Source organism: Coregonus clupeaformis, chromosome 1 (genome assembly GCF_020615455.1).
Source record: "Coregonus clupeaformis isolate EN_2021a chromosome 1, ASM2061545v1, whole genome shotgun sequence".
Classification (NCBI taxonomy): Eukaryota; Metazoa; Chordata; class Actinopteri; order Salmoniformes; family Salmonidae; genus Coregonus; species Coregonus clupeaformis.
The window spans coordinates 37,815,946-37,841,250 of NC_059192.1; the positions used below are offsets into that span (position 1 = coordinate 37,815,946).

Genomic DNA, 25,305 nt, shown 5'->3' on the forward strand with positions numbered 1-25,305 from the left:
ACTTATTTCACTCCACGCATCAACCACTGTTTGAGGAGCATGCTCTCACTGCGCGACAGGTGATATTCTGCCCAAACTCTGTATGCAATGGGCTCTCCAACTCTGTTTCTGCAGCTACCCAGTGCTTAATTTTGGAAACCAAGTGAAGTCTGTTCGGATACATAGATAGTAACATATTTTCGCAACAAAACATATTTCACTAAATGGTTGACAGCCCCTCTGCATGCTTGAGAAAGGAATAAAAGAGAGAGGAGATGGAAACGCATGGTGGTGAGATATTCTGTATAGCTAAAGGTAGTGTCACCCAATTAATTATGAAAATATACAAAATTCCCTATTACTAGACTATTCAAAATCAAATAGAAATTCACCATAATCGTAGGCGAACTGTGAGCCGCCACCGCACAATCAATGAACCAAGAGTGTGCAAAGCTGTCATCAAGGCAAAGGGTGGCTATTTGAAGAATCTCAAATATAAAATATATTTTGATATGTTTAACACTTTTTTGGTTACTACATGATTCCATATGTGTTGTTTCATAGTTTTTATGTCTTCACTATTATTCTACAATGTAGAAAATAGTAAAAAATAAAGAAGAACCCTGGAATGAGTAGGTGTGTCGAAACTTTTGACTGGTAGTGTATATGTTCTCTCCCAGACTCGTGGATAGAAATTTTGGAGCGTAGTTTAAGGTAACCAGTACATCCAGTCTGCACAATAATACAGTCCACACTCAAAGGCGATTACTGTAATGTGTTTAACTTTTGAGTATAGGCTAGTGCAATTATGTACCAAAGACATCTTAAATCAATTTAGTTTTTCTGCCATGCGTAATATGGGGTAGGCTATGTATTGTATAACGGGCTTGGGGTCATAAGCCTATGTGTATGCATAAGCTCTAATAAGCGTATGGGTGTTTTGAATTAATCATCACCTTAGAACGCCCTGTCGATTTCATTGTGTTAGTCTTTGAAACAACATTCACAATGACCATGTTTTACACTCAGTTTCAATCTGCTGTTGAACTTCTTTCTTCAAATTGATCATCACAGTAAGGTGAGTTTTAAAAGCACAATATTGTTTTGATGATAAGTGTTTGATGTGATTTGCATTGATGTCAGAGTGGTTAGAGGGACAATAGAGCCTGAGTACCAGACCATTAGGACCTGATGGTAGTTAGCAAGTCGGGTACTACCAAAGCATGTCCAGAGTGCATAAGAGGAGATTACCGTGACTCAACGGTCATGTGGAATTTTACTGTGGTCATGACTCATGACTGCCGGTGTGGCGGTAATACGGTCACCACAACAGCCCTACTCATGGTCTCATGTCAGATTTAGACATTCAAACAACACATTTCGAAGTGTTTAAGGTTAAGTTTAGGCATTATCTCTGAATTTTTTAAGGTTAGGATTAAGTTTAGGCATTAACTCTGAAATCTTAAGGTTAGGCATTAACTCCGAATGGTAAAGGTAAGGAATAGGCTTGAAAAAAATAATAATAATAATAATAAAAAAAATATATACATACATAAACATATTGCTGGAATTGAACATGCAACCATTTGCACCAGATGCAGATGCTTACACCCATATGCCATCCCCGTTGACAATGCCCTAGTAAAACCGAAAGCTACTTGAAGGTAACAGCGCTCACTGTTGCCCCTAGTGGCCAGTTTCCATGTCATCTCCCGATGTCCTCAGACATGGATGGACGTCTAATACTGACTTGTATCACGGGTGACCTGGCTGACAGTATACCATACAGCAATTGGTACATGCAGCAAATGTTAACAGTGCAATGCCCAATGAGGGTGTTGAACTTGGATCTCCCAGCTAACCAATGCTCCAACAGGGTTAACCTACTTTGGGGAGATCGTACTGAGCTTACATAGGCAACAGTGGCGATCAGTACCGTTTAAGATGAGGGAGGATGTTTTTTTTTTGTTTTATGAGCATGGCCTTATTTCTATTACAGCATACTGGATGACTGTCATTCATATTCCATTCACCCTGTTCAATGTAACAGCGATAGGTTTAGGCTACTACATGATACTCAAATTTTCCCTACACCCATCATGAGGTTGCTACAACCTAGCCTATGAATTCAAGTTTACAACGTAGGAGGACACAGGTCGAGAGACATACAGTGACACATAGACAGACAGTGACACATTCAATACTGCCTTGCACACTCTTGCCTGCATCTAGCTGATATAGGGTGTAATCATTAGTCCAACAGTGTTTCTAATGGACAAATTCAGGTATGTTTATCCCCGTTTAGTTCCATTTGCTTCCGTTTAAGAAACGTATTTCAATGTGTTTCTGAACCACTGATCACGTGTAAACACAGTTCACGTTCAAAGTAGCCATGTTGTATTCCTTCTCGCATCTATGTGCTCTCCTCCTCTCACCTTGTCCCTTCGCTTGTGGACTTCAACGCACAACACATCAGTTGTATGTGACCAGGCGAAAAAACATTTCCAAGCCAAACCATATCATAACCGCAACACACAGCCTACATAGTTGTCAATACCCCATAATAATAAAGCAAAAACAGTTTTTTTTGTTTGTGCAAATTTATTAAAATATACTGTATATATATTACATTTACATAAGTATGACGCTACAAGCTTGGTACACCTGTATTTGGGGAGTTTCTCCCATTCTTCTCTGCAGATCCTCTCAAGCTCTGTCAGGTTGTATGGGGAGCGTCACTGCACAGCTATTTTCAGGTCTCTCCAGAGATGTTAGATCGGGTTCAAGTCCGGGCTCTGGCTGGGCCACTCAAGGACATTCAGAGATTTGTCCCGATGCCACTCCTGCGTTGTCTTGGCTGTGTGCTTAGGGTCGTTGTCCTGTTGGAAGGTGAACCTTCGCCCCAGTCTGAGGTCTTGAGCGCTCTGTACTTTGCTCCGTTCATCTTTCCCTTGATCCTGACTAGTCTCCCAGTCCCTGCCGCTGAAAACCATCCCCACAGCGTGATGCTGCCACCACCATGCTTCACAGTAGGGATGGTGCCAGGTTTCCTCCAGACGTTAAGCTTGACATTCAGGCCAAAGAGTTCAGTCTTGGTTTCACCAGACCAGAGAATCTTGTTTCTCATGGTCTGAGAGTCCTTTAGGTGCTTTTTGGCAAACTCCAAGCGGGCTGTCACGTGCCTTTTACTGAGGAGTTACTTCCGCCTGGCCACTCTACCATAAAGGCCTGATTGGTGGAGTGCTGCAGAGATGGTTGTTCTTTTGGAAGGTTCTCCCATCTCCACAGAGGAACTCTGGAGCTCTGCCAGAGTGACCATCGGGTTCTTGGCCAAGGCCCTTCTCCCCCGATTGCTCAGTTTGGCCGGGCGGCCAGCTCTAGGAAGAGTCTTGGTGGTTCCAAACTTCTTCCATTGAAGAATGATGGAGGCCACTGTGTTCTTGGGGACCTTCAATGCTGCAGACATGTTTTAGTACCCTTGCCCAGATCTGTGTCTTGACACAATCCTGTCTCGGAGCTCTGCGGACCTTATATAGACAGGTGTGTGCCTTTTCAAATCATGTCCAATCTATTGAATTTACCACAGGTGGACTCCAATCAAGTTGTAGAAACAGCTCAATTTCGAGTATCATAGCAAAGGGTCTGAATATTCAAATGAAATGAAATCAAATTGATTTTGTCACATGCGCCGGATACAACAGGTGTAGACCTTACAGGGAAATGCTTACTTACAAGCCCTTAACCAAAAATGCAGTTTTAAGAAAGAATACCAAAACAAATCACACAAAAAAGACAATTTAAAATAATATGAAATAAAAGTAACAAATAATTAAAGATCAGCAGTAAAAATAACAATAGCGAGGCTATATACAGGGGGTACCGGTACTGAGTCAATGTGCAGGGGCACCGGTTAGTCGAGGTAATTGAGGTAATATGTACATGTAGGTAGAGTTATTAAAGTGACTATGCATAGATAATAAACAGAGAGTAGCAGCAGTGTAAAAGAGAGAGGAGGGCGGGGGCATTGCAAATAGTCTGGGTAGCCATTTGATTAGATGTTCAGGAGTCTTATGGCTTGGGGGTAGAAGCTGTTTAGAAGCCTCTTGGACCTAGACTTGGCGCTCCGGTACCACTTGACGTGCTGTAGCAGAGAGAACAGTCTATGACTAGGGTGACTGGAGTCTTTGACTATTTTTAGGGCCTTCCTCTGACACCGCCTGGTATAGAGGTCCTGGATGACAGGAAGCTTGGCCCCAGTGATGTACTGCACCGTACGCACTACCCTCTATAGTGCCTTGCGGTCGGAGGCCGAGCAGTTGCCATAACAGGCAGTGATGCAACCAGTCAGGATGCTCTCGATGGTGCAGCTGTATAACCTTTTGAGGATCTGAGGACCCATGCCAAATCTTTTCAGTCTCCTTAGGGGGAATAGGTTTTGTCATGCCCTCTTCACGACTGTCTTGGTGTGCTTGGACCACTTTAGTTTGTTGGTGAAGTGGACACCAAGGAACTTGAAGCTCTCAACCTGCTCCACTACAGCCCCGTCGATGAGAATGGGGGCTTGCTCGGTCCTCGTCTTTTTCCTGTAGTCCACAATCATCTCCTTTGTCTTGATCACATTGAGGGAGCGGTTGTTGACCTGGCACCACACGGCCATGTCTCTGACCTCCTCCCTATAGGCTGTCTCGTCGTTGTCAGTTATCAGGCCTACCACTGTTGTGTTATCAGCTAACTTAATGATGGTGTTGGAGTCATGAGTGAACAGGGAGTACAGGAGGGGACTGAGCATGCACCCCTGAGGTGCCCCCGTGTTGAGGATCAGAGTGGCGGATGTGTTGTTACCTACCCTTACCACCTGGGGGTGACCCGTCAGGAAGTCCAGGATCCAGTTGCAGAGGGAGGTGTTTAGTCCCAGGGTCCTTAGCTTAGTGATGAGCTTTGAGGGCACTATGGTGTTGAACGCTGAGCTGTAGTCAATGAATAGCCTTCTCACATAGGTGTTCCTTTTGTCCAGGTGTGAAAGGGCAGTGTGGAGCGCAATAGAGATTGCATAATCTGTGGATCTGTTGGGGCGATATGCAACTTGGAGTGGGTCTGGGGTTTCTGGGATAATGGTGTTGATGTGAGCCATGACCAGCCTTCCAAAGCACTTCATGGCTACAGACGTGAGTGCTACGGGTTGGTAGTCATTTAGGCAGGTTACTTTAGTGTTCTTGGGCACAGGGACTATGGTGGTCTGCTTGAAACATGTTGGTATTACAGACTCAGACAGGGAGAGGTTGAAAATGTCAGTGAAGACACTTGCCAGTTGGTCAGCGTATGCCCGGAGTACACGTCCTGGTAATCCGTCTGTTGACCTGTTAAAAGGTCTTACTCACATCAGCTACAGAGAGAGTGATCACACAGTTGTCCGGAACAGCTGATGCTCTCATGCACGTTTCAGTGTTACTTGCCTCAAAGCGAGCATAGAAGTAATTTAGCTCGTTTGGTAGGCTCGAGTCACTGGGCAGCTCGCGGCTGTGCTTCCCTTTGTAGTCTGTAATAGTTTGCAAGCCCTGCCACATCCGACAAGCATCGGAGCCGGTGTAGTACGATTCGATCTTAGTCCTGTATTGACGTTTTGCCTGTTTGATGGTTCGTCGAGGGATTTCTTATAAGCTTCCAGGTTAGAGTCCCGCTCCTTGAAAGCGACAGCTCTACCCTTTAGCTCAGTGTAGCTTAGCATCTGCTTCATCTGACCACTTTTTTATTGACTGAGTCACTGGTGCTTCCTGCTTTAGTTTTTGTTTGTAAGCAGGAATCAGGAGGATAGAATTATGGTCAGATTTGCCAAATGGAGGGCGAGGGAGAGCTTTGTACGCATCTCTGTGTGTGGAGTAAAGGTGGTCTAGAGTTTTTTTTCCCTCTGGTTGCACATTTAACATGCTGGTAGAAATGAGGTAAAATGGATGTAAGTTTCCCTGCATTAAAGTCCCCGGCCACTAGGAGCACCGCCTCTGGATGAGCGTTTTCCTGTTTGCTTATGGCCGTATACAGTTCATTGAGTGCAGTCTTAGTGCCAGCATCGGTTTGTGGTGGTAAATAGACAGCTATGAAGAATATAGATGAAAACTCTCTTGGTAGATAGTGTGGTCTACAGCTTATCATGAGCTACTCTACCTCAGGCGAGCAAAACCTTGAGACTTCCTTAGATATTGTGCACCAGCGGTTGTTTACAAATATACATAGACCGCCACCCCTTGTCTTACCAGAGGCTGCTGTTCTATCCTGCCGATACAGTGTATAACCCGCCAGCTGTATGTTATTCATGTCTTCTCGGTGAAACATAAGATATTACAGTTTTTAATGTCCCGTTGGTGGGATATTCGTGCTTGTAGTTCGTCCACTTTATTATCAAGCAATTGTAAGTTGGCCAATAGTTTTGATGGCAAAGGAAGTTTAACCACTCGTCGCCGGCTCCTTACCAAGCACCCCGATCTCCGTCCCCAATATCTCCTTTTCTTTCTAATGCGAATGACGGGGATGAGTGCCCTGTCGGATGTCTGGAGCAAATCCCTCTCGTCCGACTGATAAAATAAAAATGATTTGTCCAGTTCAAGGTGAGTAATCACTGTTCTGATGTCCAGAAGCTATTTTCGGTCATAAGAGACGGTAGCAGCAACATTATGTACAAAATAAGTTACAAACAATGCGAAACAACACACACAATAGCACGGTTGGTTAAGAGTCCATAAAACGGACGCCATTATCAATACTTATGTAAATAAGTTATTTCTGTTTTTTATTTTGTATACATTTGCAAAAATGTATAAAAACCTGTTTTCGCTTTGTCATTAAGCTTACATTGACTTGGAAGAGTTCCAGTGTTGTGTTGGATAGTCATAGCCAGCTAGCTAACATAGCATCCCTCTGTTTGAGCAGGTTGTTTGAGTAGGCTAAACTATATTTAGCGCCATTCATCACTCCTTCAATTCTGACCAGTTTCCCAGTCCCTGCCGATGAAAATCATCGGGATGGTGTTCTCGGGTGATGAGAGGTGTTGGGTTTGCGGCAGACATAGCATTTCCTTGATGGCCAAAAAGCTCAATTTTAGTCTCATCTGACCAGAGTACCTTCTTCCATATGTTGTTCCACATGCCTTTTGGCCAACACCAAACGTGTTTGCTTATTTTTTTCTTTAAGCAATGGCTTTTTTCTGGCCACTCTTCCGTACAGCCTAGCTCTGTGGAGTGTACGGCTTAAAGTGGTCCTATGGACAGATACTCCAATCTCCGCGGTGGAGGTTTGCAGCTCCTTCAGGGTTATCTTTGGTCTCTTTGTTGCATCTCTGATTAATACCGTCCTTGCCTGGTCCGTGAGTTTTGGTGGGCGGCCCTCTCTTGGCAGGTTTGTTGTGGTGCCATATTCTTTCCATTTTTTAAATAATGGATGTAATGGTGCTCCATGGGATGTTCAAAGTTTCGGATTTTTCTTTATTACACAACCCCGATCTGAACTTCTCCACAATTTTGTCCCTGACCTGTTTGGAGAGCTCCTTGGTCTTCATGGTGCCGCTTGCTTGGTTGTACCCCTTGCTTAATGGTGTTGCTAGCTGCATTTGCTAGCTAAGTAAGTGAAACTGAAAGTGAAAAAAAAGACAATCTCTCTCTCTCTCTCTTGCTTCTCCTTCATTTTTGAAGAAATTAATTTGTTCAAAACTGTTCAACTATTGTCTTTCTCTCTCTTTGAGCCACATTTTATGCAGTGCTAGCTAGCTGTACCTTCAGTATTAGATTCATGCTCTGATCCTTTGATAGGGTGGACAACATGTCAGTTCATACTGCAAGAGCTCTGATAGGTTGGAGGACATCCTCCGGAAGTTGTCATAGTTTCTGTGTAAGTCTATGGAAGGGGGTAAGAACTATGAGCCTCCTAGGTTTTGTATTGAAGTCAATGTACCCAGAGGAGGACGGAAGCTAGCTGTCCTCCAGCTACACCATTGTGCTACCCTATAGACTGCGGTTGAGGCTACTGTAGACATTCATTGCAAAATAGTGTGTTTTAATCAAGTATTTGGTGACGTGATTATATTTAGTATAGTATTATCTAAAAAGGAAAACATTTTAAATGTTTAAAAAAAATTATTTGTATGAAATTCACTGAGGAGGATGGTCCCCCCTTCCTCCTCTGAGGAGCCTCCACTGCTAGGCAAGGGGTGTTACAGCACAACAGACACCATACAACAGCATGAGACAGTGTGCTTCAGGGAGTGTTTGTTAAATTGTGTTATAGCTAGCATGTTGCAGTGATAACCTTACCTGGATGCGTAGCAGGGAGGTTCCTCTGGGTGTGTTCTCAGGCAAACTGATGTTATACAGAGGTTTAAGGAAGATGGGCCGGTTGTCATTCTCATTGATCAGGTCAATGTAGATACGGGCAAAACCCACATGTTCCGACATGGACTCATTGGCATATAGCTGAAAAAAGAGATAGGACAGACTCTGATAATTTACATTAAGACATTAATATTCTAGACATAGGGTTGGAAGAAAGTGGAGATGTCATAGAGCTTCAAAAGGTAAACATTACTGGAGACACCTTGCAATTTTAGAACAGTGTTGCATTTGCTAGCAAAGAGATTTGCAGTGGCTTATTAATGGAAACTAAGTGAATTGTTTCGCCTCACAGCGATACGCCATGCCATCTGGTTTGGGCTTAGAGGGACTATAATTTGTTTTTCAACAGGACAATGACCCAACACACCTCCAGGCTGTGTAAGGGCTATTTTACCAAGAAGGAGAGTGATGGAGTGCTGCATCAGATGACCTGGCCTCCTCAATCCCCCGACCTCAACCAAATTGAGATGGTTTGTGATGAGTCGGACGGCAGAGTGAAGGAAAAGCAGCCAACAAGTGTTCAGCATATGTGGGAACTCCTTCAAGACTGTTGGAAAAGCATTCCAGTTGAAGCTGGTTGAGAGAATGCCAAGAGTGTGCAAAGCTGTCATCAAGGCAAAGGGTAGCTATTTCAAGAATCTCAAATATAACATATATTTTGATTTGTTTAACACTTTTTGGGTTACTACATGATTCCATATGTGTTATTTTATAGTTTTGATGTCTTCACTATTATTATACAATGTAGAAAATAGTAAAAATAAAGAAGAACCCTTGAATGAGTAGGTGTTCTAAAACTTTTGACCGGTAGTGTACACTGTAAACACCAATGTGCTGTCATTACTCAAAACTTTTGAGGAAGCCCATTACACTTAATATGTCTGAATACAGTTACTTAAAGTGATTTTGTTATCATAACTCAAACTAATAGAGTTACTGTGACCCTGTAGGGGGTCCACATTTCAGTTGTATCAGCTTGAACATTTTGAGCAATGCACCCACTACGACATGCCTCCAATATAATTTCCCAGTGTGCCTTGCCTTTTCGAGTGAATTGTAGAGTTACCACCCATGACTGTATTTGTTAGGGACATAGACATTATTGTTGAATTCGTTCATTTTCAGTCCTGTGGCCTTCACCAAGTGAGTTCCTAGGCAAACGTTATCATTATAATTAAACTCTTTATGACAATACATACATATCTCGTAAGGCCTTATTCTTAGCTTTACCCTAATACAGTGGCCTGAAACTCATGGTATACAGGCCAAATCAGGCCTTCAAGTAGGGTTGCAATTTATTACTTTATATTCTTCAGTGCAATCTTAGAAAAAAGGTTCTTAGTAGAACCATATAGAGTTTTTCGGCTTGTCCCCATAGGGCAGTGGTCACCAACCTTTTTTGAGTTGAGATTACTTTGAGTCAAAATACAAGCAGAGATCTGAATGTTGTAATTTTTAACCTATTTAAAAACAGTATTGTAGTTATGAGGTGTGTGCAGTAGGCTATAGGCCCAAAACATAGGTTTTGTTTGAATTGCCCTGCCAATGCATTGTTCTCAGACCAATATTTGAGGTAGGCTACAGTGAGGGAAAAAAGTATTTGATCCCCTGCTGATTTTATACGTTTGCCCACTGACAAAGAAATGATCAGTCTGTAATTTCAATGGTAGGTTATATTGAACAGTGAGAGACAGAATAACGACAACAAAATCCAGAAAAAAGGATGTCAAAAATGTTATAAATTGATTTGCATTTTAATGAGGGAAATAAGTATTTGACCCCTCTGCAAAACATGACTTAGTACTTGGTGGCAAAACCCTTGTTGGCAATCACAGAGGTCAGACGTTTCTTGTAGTGGGCCACCAGGTTTGCACACATCTCAGGAGGGATTTTGTCCCACTCCTCTTTGCAGATCTTCTCCAAGTCATTAAGGTTTCGAGGCTGACGTTTGGCAACTCGAACCTTCAGCTCCTTCCACAGATTTTCTATGGGATTAAGGTCTGGAGACTGGCTAGGCCACTCCAGGACCTTAATGTGCTTCTTCTTGAGCCACTCCTTTGTTGCCTTGGCGGTGTGTTTTGGGTCATTGTCATGCTGGAATACCCATCCACGACCCATTTTCAATGCCCTGGCTGAGGGAAGGAGGTTCTCACCCAATATTTGACGGTACATGGCCCCGTCCATTGTCCCTTTGATGCGGTGAAGTTGTCCTGTCCCCTTAGCAGAAAAACACCCCCAAAGCATAATGTTTCCACCTCCATGTTTGACGGTGGGGATGGTGTTCTTGGGGTCATAGGCAGCATTCCTCCTCCTCCAAACACGGCAAGTTGAGTTGATGCCAAAGAGCTCCATTTTGGTCTCATCTGACCACAACACTTTCACCAAGTTCTCCTCTGAAATTCAGATGTTCATTGGCAAACTTCAGACGGCTCTGTATATGTGCTTTCTTGAGCAGGGGGACCTTTCGGGCGCTGCAGGATTTCAGTCCTTCCCGGCGTAGTGTGTTACCAATTGTTTTCTTGGTGACTATGGTCCCAGCTGCCTTGAGATCATTGACAAGATCCTCCCGTGTAGTTCTGGGCTGATTCCTCACCGTTCTCATGATCATTGCAACTCCACGAGGTGAGATCTTGCATGGAGCCCCAGGCCGAGGGAGATTGACAGTTCTTTTGTGTTTCTTCCATTTGCGAATAATCGCACCAACTGTTGTCACCTTCTCACCAAGCTGCTTGGCAATGGTCTTGTAGCCCATTTCAGCCTTGTGTATGTCTACAATCTTGTCCCTGACATCCTTGGAGAGCTTTTGGTCTTGGCCATGGTGGAGAGTTTGGAATCTGATTGATTGATTGCTTCTGTGGACAGGTGTCTTTTATACAGGTAACAAGCTGAGATTAGGAGCACTCCCTTTAAGAGTGTGCTCCTAATCTCAGCTCGTTACCTGTATAAAAGACACCTGGGAGCCAGAAATCTTTCTGATTGAGAGGGGGTCAAATACTTATTTCCCTCATTAAAATGCAAATCAATTTATAACATTTTTGACATGCATTTTTCTGGATTTTGTTGTTGTTATTATGATATATATATAAATGTTATTTGCTCCTCCCTCCTATATGCAGAAGTGTACCTATGATAAAAATTACAGACCTCTACATGCTTTGTAAGTAGGAAAACCTGCAAAATCGGCAGTGTATCAAATACTTGTTCTCCCCACTGTATATACAGTGTATTTGATCCCCTGCTGATTTGAGTGAAATAAGTATTTTACCCCCTCTCAATCAGGTGTCTTTTATACAAGTAACGAGCTGAGATTAGGAGCACACTCTTAAAGGGAGTGCTCCTAATCTCAGCTTGTTACCTGTATAAAATACACCTGTCCACAGAAGCAATCAATCAATCAGATTCCAAACTCTCCACCATGGCCAAGGCCAAAGAGCTCTCCAAGGATGTCAGGGACAAGATTGTAGACCTACACAAGGCTGGAATGGGCTACAAGACCATCACCAAGCAGCTTGGTGATAAGGTGACAACGGTTGGTGCGATTATTCGCAAATGGAAGAAACACAAAAGACTGTCAATCTCCCTCGGCCTGGGGCTCCATGCAAGATCTCACCTCGTGGAGTTGCAATGTTCATGAGAATGGTGAGGAATCAGCCCAGAACTACACAGGAGGATTTTGTCAATGATCTCAAGGCAGCTGGGACCATAGTCACCAAGAAAACAATTGGTAACACACTACGCCGTGAAGGACTGAAATCCTGCAGCGCCCGCAATGTCCCTCTGCTCAAGAAAGCACATATACAGGGCCGTCTGAAGTTTGCCAATGAACATATGAATGATTCAGAGGAGAACTGGGTGAAAGTGTTGTGGTCAGATGAGACCAAAATCGAGCTCTTTGGCATCAACTCAACTCGCCGTATTTGGAGGAGGAGGAATGCTGCCTATGACCCCAAGAACACCATCCCCACCGTCAAACATGGAGGTGGAAACATTATGCTTTGGGGGTGTTTTTCTGCTAAGGGGACAGGACAACTTCACCGCATCAAAGGGACGATGGACGGGGCCATGTACCGTCAAATCTTGGGTGAGAACCTCCTTCCCTCAGCCAGGGCATTGAAAATGGGTCGTGGATGGGTATTCCAGCATGACAATGACCCAAAACACACGGCCAAGGCAACAAAGGAGTGGCTCAAGAAGAAGCACATTAAGGTCCTGGAGTGGCCTAGCCAGTCTCCAGACCTTAATCCCATAGAACATCTGTGGAGGGAGCTGATGGTTCGAGTTGCCAAACGTCAGCCTCGAAACCTTAATGACTTGGAGAAGATCTGCAAAGAGGAGTGGGACAAAATCCCTCCTGAGATGTGTGCAAACCTGGTGGCCAACTACAAGAAACGTCTGACCTCTGTGATTGCCAACAAGGGTTTTGCCACCAAGTACTAACTCATGTTTTGCAGAGGGGTCAAATACTTATTTCCCTCATTAAAATGCAAATCAATTTATAACATTTTTGACATGCATTTTTCTGGATTTTTTTGTTGTTATTCTGTCTCTCACTGTTCAAATAAACCTACCATTAAAATTATAGACTGATCATGTCTTTGTCAGTGGACAAACTTACAAAATCAGCAGGGGATCAAATACTTTTTTCCCTCACTGTACATAGACATGGAATCACTGGTCACTTTAATAATGTTTACATACTGCGTTACTCATTTCATATTTACAGTGGGGGAAAAAAGTATTTAGTCAGCCACCAATTGTGCAAGTTCTCCCACTTAAAAAGATGAGAGAGGGCTGTAATTTTCATCATAGGTACACGTCAACTATGACAGACAAAATGAGGAAAAAAAATCCAGAATATCACATTGTAGGATTTTTTATGAATTTATTTGCAAATTATGGTGGAAAATAAGTATTTGGTCAATAACAAAAGTTTCTCAATACTTTGTTATATACCCTTTATTGGCAATGACACAGGTCAAACATTTTCTGTAAGTCTTCACAAGGTTTTCACACACTGTTGCTGGTATGTTGGCCCATTCCTCCATGCAGATCTCCTCTAGAGCAGTGATGTTTTGGGGCTGTCGCTGGGCAACACAGACTTTCAACTCCCTCCAAAGATTTTCTATGGGGTTGAGATCTGGAGACTGGCTAGGCCACTCCAGGACCTTGAAATGCTTCTTACGAAGCCACTCCTTCGTTGCCCAGGCGGTGTGTTTGGGATGATTGTCATGCTGAAAGACCCAGCCACGTTTCATCTTCAATGCCCTTGCTGATGGAAGGAGGTTTTCACTCAAAATCTCACGATACATGGCCCCATTCATTCTTTCCTTTACACGGATCAGTCGTCCTGGTCCCTATGCAGAAAAACAGCCCCAAAGCATGATGTTTCCACCCCCATGCTTCACAGTAGGTATGGTGTTCTTTGGATGCAACTCAGCATTCTTTGTCCTCCAAACACGACGAGTTGAGTTTTTACCAAAAAGCTATATTTTGGTTTCATCTGACCATATGACATTCTCCCAATCCTCTTCAGGATCATCCAAATGCACTTTAGCAAACTTCAGACGGGCCTGGACATGTACTGGCTTAAGCAGGGGGACACGTCTGGCACTGCAGGATTTGAGTCCCTGGCGGCGTAGTGTGTTACTGATGGTAGGCTCTGTTACTTTGGTCCCAGCTCTCTGCAGGTCATTCACTAGGTCCCACCGTGTGGTTCTGGGATTTTTGCTCAACGTTATTGTGATCATTTTGACCCCACGGGGTGAGATCTTGCGTGGAGCCACAGATCGAGGGAGATTATCAGTGGTCTTGTATGTCTTCCATTTCCTAATAATTGCTCCCACAGTTGATTTCTTCAAACCAAGCTGCTTACCTATTGCAGATTCAGTCTTCCCAGCCTGGTGCAGGTCTACAATTGTGTTTCTGGTGTCCTTTGACAGCTCTTTGGTCTTGGCCATAATGGAGTTTGGTGTGTGACTGTTTGAGGTTGTGGACAGGTGTCTTTTATACTGATAACAAGTTCAAACAGGTGCCATTAATACAGGTAACGAGTGGAGGACAGAGGAGCCTCTTAAAGAAGAAGTTACAGGTCTGTGAGAGCCAGAAATCTTGCTTTGTAGGTGACCAAATACTTATTTTCCACCATAATTTACAAATAAATTCATTAAAAATCCTACAATGTGATTTTCTGGAGAAAAAAAATCTAAATTCATCTGTCATAGTTGAAGTGTACCTATGATGAACATTACAGGCCTCTCTCATCTTTTTAAGTGGGAGAACTTGCACAATTGGTGGCTGACTGAATACTTTTTCCCCCCACTGTATATACTGTATTATATTCTACTGTATTTTAGTCAATGCCACTCCGACATTGCTCGTCCTAATATTTATATATTTCTTAATTCCATTATTTTACTTTTAGATTTGTGTGTATTGTTGTTAATTGTTAGATACTATGGCACTGTTAGAGCTAGGAGCATTTCGCTACACCCGCAATAACATTTAGCTAAATGTTTATTTGTATTTATTTACTAATTTTTTCTTCACTGTCGCCAGTTGTACGGTGTTTCCTCCGACACATTGGTGCGGCTGGCTTCCGGGTTAAGCGAGCAGTGTGTCAAGAAGCAGTGCGGCCTGGTAGGGTCGGGTTTCGGAGGACGCGTGGCTTTCGACCTTCGCCTCTCTCTAGAGTCCATACGGGAGTTGCAGCGATGGGACAAGACTGTAACTACCAATTGGGTATCACAAAATTGGGGAGAAAAAGGGGTAAAAAAAGCAAAACAATTTTAAAAATCCAGAGACATTATTATTGTGTTAATTGAGCAGTTGAATCAACCACTGACTGATTTAGTCAACCGCTCTCAATTGACACAAGGCCTTAAGTGAGTCTTTCACAAGACATTATCACTGGTCATATATAATATGTAATGGCATAACACAACACATTAGATAAACTGGAATGCCACTCTCACTCATGGTTGCACAAAAAGAGCTACATTTTAATTATCACTAAAATAGCAAAGAACCCTTTTGTGAACGGCAAAGAACCATTGAAGAGCTCAAAGGGTTCTTTGAGTCATTATAGTTCCACAGAATCATCACCCTTCCCAAAGAACCTTTGAGGAACCCTAATTTTTTAGTGTGTAGTTGGCAACCCTGCCGGAAAAGTTCTTCCTAGAACCCTCTATGATTGGTGTAAAGCCTTATTTATATATTTCCCGGTGTGCCTTTCGAGTGAATTGTACAGTTACTGTACCACACATGACTGTGTTTGTTAGTGACAGAGACATGGTTGTTGCATTTGATGGCTTTCAGTACTATAGCCATGGGTATACTGTACTGTGTATCATTAATTTAACCCACTCATAGTGTCTTTGCTCACTGTGCTCCATACAGTAGATGACATGCTCTTGTTACAGTACATGTTACCGATAGTTTGTTTGTAAAGGAAATAAGAACATGCCGTAAGCAAGTTTTTGTTTGTGTGTTCGTGTGTGTTCGCGCACACGCTAGTGTGTTTGGAGTGAACTCACAGAGAAGCTGTAGCTTTGGATGTTCTCGTAGTCCAGAGGCACGTCCACCCTCATCCTGATGTCAGCACGGCCCTGCACCGCTGTGGGAGAGATGGTGAAGTGATTCGAGTTGTTCCCCGTTAGGAACACCTGAAACATACTGTTCACTCCCTAGAGGAGAGGATGGAGGGATGGAGAGAGGGAGGGGATAAGAGTCACAAGGAAAATAGAGTTAGATATTGGTTAAAGATTCAAAGGGATGAGAAGAAAAGTTGCAGTATGAGATGTGTGGCTGAATTACAGACTATGGACGGAAATTAGATATTTTGTTAAATGTGAAAACAGAAATGTTGATTAATGTGAACTGTTCCTGTTAAAGAAAAGAGGTATGTAGTCCTGGTGATGAGTCACAAGCACAGATCATGTAATTAAACATCTGAATTAATCTATCATAAAAGTATTAATACAGTATTATGGCAATAACATCTGTGGCAAAAAGTCATGACTATCCTCCTTAATCAGTCAAGATGCAGATACTGTGCATTATCATACATTCAGCATATGTCCTCCTTCAGACTAGCATGTACACCTCCCGGGCTCCCGAGTGGCGCAGCGGTCTAAGGCACTGCATCTCAGTGCTTGAGGCGTCACTACAGACCCCCTGGTTCGATTCCAGGCTGTATCACAACCGGCCGTGATTGGGAGTCACATAGGGCAGCGCACAATTGGCCCAGTGTCGTCCGGGTTTGGCTGTCGTCCGGGTTTGGCAGTCATTGTAAATAAGAATTTGTTCTTAACTGACTTGCCTGGTTAAATAAAGGTAAAATATAAATAAAATAAACACCAGGGGTTGGCAATCATTTTAGCTTGAGGGCCACATCCGGATTTAAAAATTAAACAGAGGGCTGTACATATTTTTTTGGGGGGACATATTTGTTAGTCAAAATCAATTTGCGGGTCAGAAAAAGGAGAGTTATTTCTAAATGTATAGGTCCATTTGTCACACCCTGATCGGTTTCACCTGTCTTGTACTTGTCTCCACCCCCCACCAGGTTTCTCCCATTTGTCCCCATTAACCCTGGTGTATTTATACCTGTGTTTTCTGTTTGTCTGTTGCCAGTTCGTCTGTCTCGTCTTGTCCCGCGTTTTTCCCATACTCCTGTTTTGCTCTAGTCCCTGTTTTCCAGTTTTTCCCGTTTTTTGACCATTCTGCCTGCGACACTGTTCTGGATTACCGACCTCTGCCTGCCCCGACCCTGAGCCTGCCTGCCGTTTCTGTACCTTTCGGACTCTGCTCTGGATTACTGACCTCTGCCTGCCCTTGACCTGTCTTTTGCCTGCCCCATGTTTTTGTAAATAAACATTTTGCTATTTCGAACTGTCTGCATCTGGGTCTTATCCTGAACCTTAATACCATTATCATTTCTACATACTTTGCATCTGATTTAAGTTAGGGGTGCACCGATGTGGAAATTCTGGGCCAATACGGATATCAGATATTTTCTTAGCAATATCGACCAATACGAATTGTTTTCATTTTATGGCTTTTTTAACAATTCTAGATACAAACTGCAACCAAGTTTCTGTTCATAAGGCTAATAACAAAATATGTAAAATGACTTAAATATTGGAAAGGGACTAAAATGCATCATAAATGTATTGGAAAGTTCAGGAAAACATCAGGGAAGATCACAAAATATACATTGTTTTTAGTAGCATCGTGACAAAACAGAAGACAGGAATGGGGTAATAATGGCTAATAGCTAATAATTCCAACTGATCAAAAGCTAGATCCAAATTTGTAGTAAGAAAACAGAAACCACTGATATCCGCTGGTATTGGGGACATTGGAGGTTACTCACATAACCGCGGTTCTATGAACTAAGTGGCACATTCAGTGACAATTTATCTTGTTGTTGCTAAATCGCTGTTAATCGACATAGGACGTATTTTGCCCACCTCTGGTGTACACACTACTAGCATGTACAAGACAAAACCTTCATTACTGTAGTGTGTGAGTGAGAAAATGTATTTGACTTTATTCTGACTGTGAGCACAAGCCTTTGCAAAGCAGTGAGAAATGGAAGAGCTCGATCGATGCCAGTCACACGCATGTTTTCACCCCTTATTGGTTCCATCCAAGCGCATTTCTTTTCTTATTATCTCTACATCTCACTTTGCTCCTCTATCCTCTCTCATCCCTAACTCAATTTATCACTCCCTCTACCTTTAATCTATCACATTCGCTCTCTTCTCTCTGTCTTTGAGATGAAGGTTCAGAGGTTAGATAGTATCTTAGAGTAGCAGCTCTAACTTCCCTAGACTGGTGGTCTCCACACACACACACACACATGCACGCACGCACGTCTGCAAGCACACACACACACACAAATACATGCACAGACCCCCCACACACACAACACACACACACACATTGCTGTGAAAGCATGGCACGGTAATGAACTGTGTCTCGCCACCCACAGCCAATTATAAAGGCCCCTTTTTCTATTTCTGCAGGAATCCATTTGCTCGTGACGAAAGCTGGGAGAACGATTGATCCGCAGAGAGAAAATTGTTTCAGAGTTCAATAAACATTTAACCTGGAGTGTTCTCTTTTTTTGCGGAAAAAGACAAGAAGAAAAGAGAGAATGAACAAGCGATGGAAAAAATAAACCCATGGAAAGATAAATAAGTGAAGATTAGACCCCACTAAATAGACCCGAACATCAGACTGACGACTGACGGCGAGCCACTGGTTGTTTCCCAAATGGCACCCTATTCCCTACAGTACATAGTGCATTACTTTTGACCAGAGCCCTATTGGAGTTCATTGTCTCGTATCCCCATCTGAATCGTCCTCTTTATCTCTCCCACATAAAAGTCACTCCACTGTATTGCTTAACATTATGTGTAAATCGTAATTGGGCATATGAGTACAGAATAGAGTAAATCCCCATTGCACTGCCCACAAAGCTGCCGCTACTATAGCTGCGGTGTCTTCTCCTAAAGGAATGATTACACTGCCAATGACAGCTCATTAAAGACGTTTTTAATCATATTAGTGTGTGTGTGTGTATACTGTATGTGTGTGTGTGTGTTTGATGAGAGCAGAATGAAACAATGAGACGATAATGTGTGCTGTGGAGGAGATAAGGATGTTTAAGGAGCCATGTTGACAAGCATTTTTACATTTACATTTTAGATTTGAGTCATTTAGCAGACGCTCTTATCCAGAGCGACTTAATCAGATTGCGCTTGTCGACAATGCATCTTTTAAAGGCAATGTTACCACGTTCGTGGAGATCACATTCAAGGTAACCGCTGCAGATGTCGGATTAATTGGAAACTACCCTTAAATGTCAAGCGCATTATAGCACGGTTTCAGATTTAATCGCAGCCTTATTCTCTGTAAGTCATGCTATTGTGTGTACATACACATGATTCAGTGACATCACTGTTGTTGTCTTACACTCATCACTGTTGTGCTATCTATAACCTAAAAGGGTTCTTCGGCTGTCCCCATAGGAGAACCCTTAGGAGAACCCTTTGAAGAACCCTTTTTGGTTTAGGCAGAACCCTCTACATGGAACCCGAAAGGCTTCTACCTGAAACCTAAAAGGGTTCTACCTGGAACCAAAAAGGGTTATCCTATGGGGACAGCCGAAGAACCATTTTGGAAAAAAAATTCAGACTGTGAGATTTAGAAAACAAAGGCTGGTGTAACATCAATAAACATTTGTGTGATTTTTGGTGCATAACAAATCAGTGTTCTCATCTGAAGCAACAAAATGGAATTTCTCAGATACACAAAAAATGAACTGTATGTGCATTACAACTGGTTATATACTGAACAAAAATATAAACTGTCACGGTTCAGACAGACGACCAGAGGACCACAATTGCGTCACACCAGAAAGTTTATTAAACTTAAGGGAAAAGGGAAGTAGGGAGTGAATGAAGGCTCCAGGGGTAACAGGGATCCCGTCCAATGCGCTGGGTCTGTGCCCCCCAGTGGCAGCGATGCGTCCTATGAAGCCGGTGGTGGGTGGTCCAGAAGTCCTGGGGGGGGGAGACACAGACACAACAGGGCGGAATGAAACCAGGCAGCAGTACAGTTCAAGGGAAATCCAAAATACGTAGTAGCAAGGCAGAAGGCTGGTCAGAGTTACCGGGATTGAAGAGTAGTCAGGAGTCGTAATGGCAGAAGCAGGTCTGGATCTCCTGAGGCAGAAGAGTATCCAAAAAACAGGCAGGTCCGGGGTCACAAAACCAGGGTGAGCCAGAAGCGCGAGCAAACAGGTTCCGGGTGTGAGCTTTGCAGACGATCTGACACCGGAGAGCTGAAAGACAGGGCCTTAAATACTGGGAGAGGTAGTGGGTAATGCAGCGCAGCTGGCAGAGTAATTAGAGCAGAGCAGAGCAGGGACAGGTGGAGCTAGTTAGGCTGAGTAGAGAGAGTGGTGAGCAGAGTGGAAGAAAATTAAGGTGGTAACCCGGTGGAGTGAGAGGCCCATGACAGAACCCCCCCCAAGGGACGGCCCCAGAAGTCCCAAGAGCAACACCACGCCGGGCGGGAGGAGGGAGCCGGAGGAGGGCTAGGAACTCCTCCGAACGGTCCGAGTGAACGTCCTCATCCTCGGAGGAAGCCGGAGGGCCGTGGTCGGGGAGATGGGACAGGTCCCGAGACAGGATCAGGCACAGGACAGGAAGCCGAGCGGGCCGGACGGTTAGGGACCCCTCTGGGGCGGCCCCTACGGATTGCAGGTTGATCAGGATGCCGTTGGTGGAAAGCGGTGATGAGAGTCCTATCCACAATCCGACTAGCTGGCACCCAGGTCCTTTCCTCAGGTCCATAGCCCTCCCAGTCAATGAGGTACTGGAGACCCCTACCCCTCCGTCTGGACCGAAGCAGGCGGCGGACGGTGTAAACCAGACCACCATCGGCGAGCCGTGGAGGAGGAGGACCAGGCGCAGCAGGGACCAGCGGACTCTCATGGATGGGCTTAATCTTGGACACATGGAAAGTGGGGTGCACCCTCAGGGAATTAGGCAGTTGGAGCCGGACAGCAGTTGGGCTAATCACTCTTATGATAGGGAATGGGCCAATGAACCGAGGTGCCAGCTTCTGCGACTCCACCCTGAGTGGCAGGTTCTTCGATGACAACCACACCCTTTGACCAACATGGTAGGTGGGAGCAGGAATTCTCCGACGGTTGGCCCCGGTAGTGTAGCTGGCAACGGACCTGAGGAGTGTGGCTCGGGCTTGTGACCAGGTGCGGCGACATCGACGGGCAAAAGCAAGTGCAGATGGGCAAGTAACCTCCTCCTCCTGGCTGGCAAATAGAGGAGGCTGGTATCCATAAACACATTGGAAAGGGGACATACCGATGGCAGAGCAGGTCAGAGAATTGTGTGCGTACTCCACCCATGTCAATTGCTGCGACCAGGAGTGGGGGTTGCGTGAAGTCATGCATCGCAGTGCCTTCTCGAGCTCCTGATTAGCCCGCTCTGACTGCCCATTGGATTGGGGATGGAATCCGGAAGTCAGACTGACTGTGGCTCCCAGCAGGTGACAGAACTCCTTCCAAAAAGCGGAGGAGAATTGTGGACCACGGTCAGAAACTACATCCTTAGGCAGTCCGTGGATCCGGAAGACGTGTTCCAGGACCACCTGGGCGGTCTCCTTGGCGGTTGGGAGCTTGGGGAGGGGAATGAAGTGTGCCATCTTGCTGAAACGGTCAACGATGGTGAGAATGACGGTCATGCCACTTGAAGGGGGCAGCCCCGTGACAAAGTCAAGGGCGATGTGAGACCAGGGACGTCTGGGCACAGGCAGGGGCTGCAGCAATCCGGCTGGGGGCTGGCAGGACGACTTGTGTTGGTTGCAGATGGGGCAGGCTTGGACGAATTCCCGTACATCCTTCCTCAGAGAGGGCCACCAGAACCTCTGGGCGAGCAGGTTGTAAGTGCGGGTGGAGCCAGGGTGACAAGCTAGGCGGGAGTCATGTCCCCACTGAATGACCTGGGACCTCAGGTCTTCGGGGACAAAAAGGCGGTCAGCTGGGCAAGTGCTGGGACCTGGCTGGTTACGGAGAGCCTCCAGCACCTGTTCCTCAACAGCCCAGGTCAGAGCTGCAACGATGCAGGGACTTGGCAGGATCGACACAGGGTCCTTGGAGGGGTGTCATCCTTCTGGAATTGACGGGAGAGGGCGTCTGGCTTGGTGTTGCGTGATCCAGGCCGGTATGACAGAGTGAAATTAAACCTGGTGAAGAACAGGGCCCAGCGGGACTGCCTGGAGTTCAACCGTTTGGCCGTGCGGATGTACTCCAAGTTCTTATGATCGGTCCAAACGAGAAATGGAATGGTGGACCCCTCCAGCCAGTGACGCCACTCCTCCAAGGCAAGCTTCACAGCCAGCAGCTCACGGTTCCCTATGTCGTAATTGCACTCAGAGGGGGACAACCGACGTGAGAAAAAGGCACAGGGATGGAGCTTCCTATCCTCCGCAGCCCACTGAGAAATCACAGCACCAACTCCCACATCCGAGGCGTCCACCTCCACAATGAATTGCCGGTCCACATCAGGCATCTGGAGGATGGGAGCGGAGGTGAACCTCACCTTGAGGGTACTGAAGGCTTTGTCGGCTGCTGGGGTCCAGGTGAAGGGTTGCTTGGTGCTGGTTAGAGCAGTGAGAGGGGCAGCAACGGTACTGTAGTTCCGGATAAACTTCCTATAGAAGTTAGCAAACCCCAGAAACTGTTGCAGCTTCTTTCTGTTCTCCGGAACTGGCCATGAAGTGACTGCTGATACTTTGGCAGGATCCATTTGGATACTTCCCTCTGCCACTATGTACCCCAGGAAGGCCACTGTCTTGACGTGAAACTCACATTTCTCTGCCTTGGCGTAGAGGGAATTCTCCAGAAGACGATGAAGGACTTGCTGGACATGGCGGGTGTGTTCAGACAGGTTTCTGGAGTAAATTAAGATGTCATCCAGGTAAACGAAGACAAACTTGTTTAACATGTCCCGCAGTACATCATTCACTAGAGCCTGGAACACAGCAGGAGCATTGGTGAGGCCAAAAGGCATAACCAGATACTCGTAGTGGCCTGTTGGTGTATTGAATGCGGTTTTCCATTCATCTCCCTCCCGGATCCGCACTAGGTGGTAAGCGTTTCTGAGATCCAACTTGGTAAAAACAGTGGCTCCCTGGAGCAACTCAAAAGCAGAGGTGAGCAGAGGCAGAGGGTAACGGTTTTTCACTGTGATGTCGTTGAGTCCCCTGTAGTCGATGCAGGGGCGAAGAGATCCGTCCTTCTTCCCCACAAAGAAGAAGCCAGCACCAGCAGGAGATGAAGATGAACGGATTAATCCTGCGGACAGAGAGCCATTGATGTAGTCCTCCATGGACTTTCTTTCAGGAGCAGACAACGAATAAAGACGACCCCTTGGAGGAGCTGTTCCAGGGAGGAGGTCGATGGCACAGTCGTACCGGTCGGTGAGGGGGCAGAGATGTGGCTCTTGCTTTGTTAAACACCTCTCTGAGACCATGGTAGCATTCTGGGACATTGGAGAGGTCAGGAGCGGAGTTAGTAGGTACTGGCCGAGGGGGTAGTGCGGCAGCAAGCAGGCAGGTTCGGTGGCAGTCCTCTCCCCACTCCCTGATCACCCCGGTCACCCAGTCGAGCTGAGGGTTGTGCCGGCGGAGCCATGGGTAACCCAGGATGAGGGGTTGGCCTGGAGAGGGGAGCAGGTGAAACTGGATAGTTTCTTGATGGTTTCCGGACAGACCCATCGAGACCGGGGCCGTGACATGAGTGACCGATCCGAGTAAGTGTCCGTCCAGTGCCCGGGCAGGAATAGGAGGTGTCAAACGGAGGTTCTCCAGTCCCAGTTGGCGTGCCAGCTTGATGTCCATTATGTTGGCTTCGGCGCCAGAATCCACCAGAGCAGCCAGGGTGTGAGTAGAGTCAGAGAGGCGGAGGTGAACTTGCAGCAGGGGTTTGCGGTCGGAGGACTGGATGGTCCTTGAACTCAACCGGACTCCCCCTACGCCCGGTGAGCTTCGGCCCTTTAAAGGGCAGGTTACCACACGATGTCCATCACCTCCACAATAGAGGCAGAGGTTTGAGGTGAAGCGGCGCTGGCGCTCTGCAGGAGTGAGGGAGGCTCGCCCAATCTCCATAGGCTCAGACTGATCAAGCTGACCTGGGTGAGTGGCAGTAGATGACAGGAGCCCAGTCGGATCTCTCCGAATGCCGGTAGTAGGTGGACCTTGGCGCCCCCTCTCACGACGACGGGTCTGTATCCCTCTGTCGATCCTGACAGTCAGTGCGATGGCTTCATCAAGAGTGGAAGGCAGTTCATGGGAGACCAACTGCGTCCTTGATATAGTCAGCCAAACTATGGAAGAACGCGTCCACCAACGATGGTGTGTTCCAAGAACTTCGTCTAGCCAGGGTTCGGAAGTCGATGGAATGGTCTACGACTGTACGTCTGCCTTGTCGAATACTGAACAGTTCACGAGACGCCTCTGCGGTGGGTGAGTCCAGGTCAAACACCTTCAGCATCTCCTCAGCAAACAGGTCGAAGGTTGCACATGCGGGGTTTGACGTTCGAACTCTGCTGTTCCCCAGAGTCGAGCTCGGCCCGTCAGGTGAGTGATGGCATACCCAACTTTAGCCCCTCCGTGGCGAAGGTCCTTGGCTGCAAGGAGAACTGAAGTCGGCAGCTAGTCAGGAATGGCCGGACCTGGGTTGAATCGCCGTTGAACCGCTCGGGGTTTCCAATCTTGGGTTCGGAGCAGCGGCTGCAATGACCGGGGCAGGTAACTCGGGGGCTGGGCTGGTGGGCAGACTGGCTGGGGTAAGGTTGGTGAGGAGTTGAATGATCATGGCGAGTTGTTGTTGCTGCTGCTGGAACTGCTGCTCATGCTCATCGGTTTCCATGTCGGGAAAGTGTGCGCTGAGTCCATAATGGTCAGATCGTACTGTCACGGTTCAGACAGACGACCAGAGGACCACAATTGCGTCACACCAGAAAGTTTATTAAACTTAAGGGAAAAGGGAAGTAGGGAGTGAATGAAGGCTCCAGGGTAACAGGGATCCCGTCCAATGCGCTGGGTCTGTGCCCCCCCCAGTGGCAGCGATGCGTCCTATGAAGCCGGTGGTGGGTGGTCCAGAAGTCCTGGGGGGAGACACAGACACAACAGGGCGGAATGAAACCAGGCAGCAGTACAGTTCAAGGGAAATCCAAAATACGTAGTAGCAAGGCAGAAGGCTGGTCAGAGTTACCGGGATTGAAGAGTAGTCAGGAGTCGTAATGGCAGAAGCAGGTCTGGATCTCCTGAGGCAGAAGAGTATCCAAAAAACAGGCAGGTCCGGGGTCACAAAACCAGGGTGAGCCAGAAGCGCGAGCAAACAGGTTCCGGGTGTGAG

At 45.8% G+C, this 25,305-nt stretch overlaps 1 protein-coding gene across 1 annotated transcript in view; it reads right to left on the reverse strand.

Moving 5' to 3' along the window:
- The window catches only part of LOC123491337 (cadherin-23-like), a 111,834-nt gene extending 92,494 nt beyond the window's left edge, over nucleotides 1–19,340 (reverse strand). Inside the window, exons 1-3 of the mRNA XM_045221822.1 lie at nucleotides 19,335–19,340; nucleotides 15,887–16,036; nucleotides 8,277–8,435 (exon numbers count right to left, since the gene is read on the reverse strand). Coding sequence (XP_045077757.1) covers nucleotides 8,277–8,435; nucleotides 15,887–16,036; nucleotides 19,335–19,340 — 315 coding nt within the window. The remainder of the gene's footprint in view (nucleotides 1–8,276; nucleotides 8,436–15,886; nucleotides 16,037–19,334) is intronic.
- Between the last annotated feature and the right edge of the window lie 5,965 nt (nucleotides 19,341–25,305).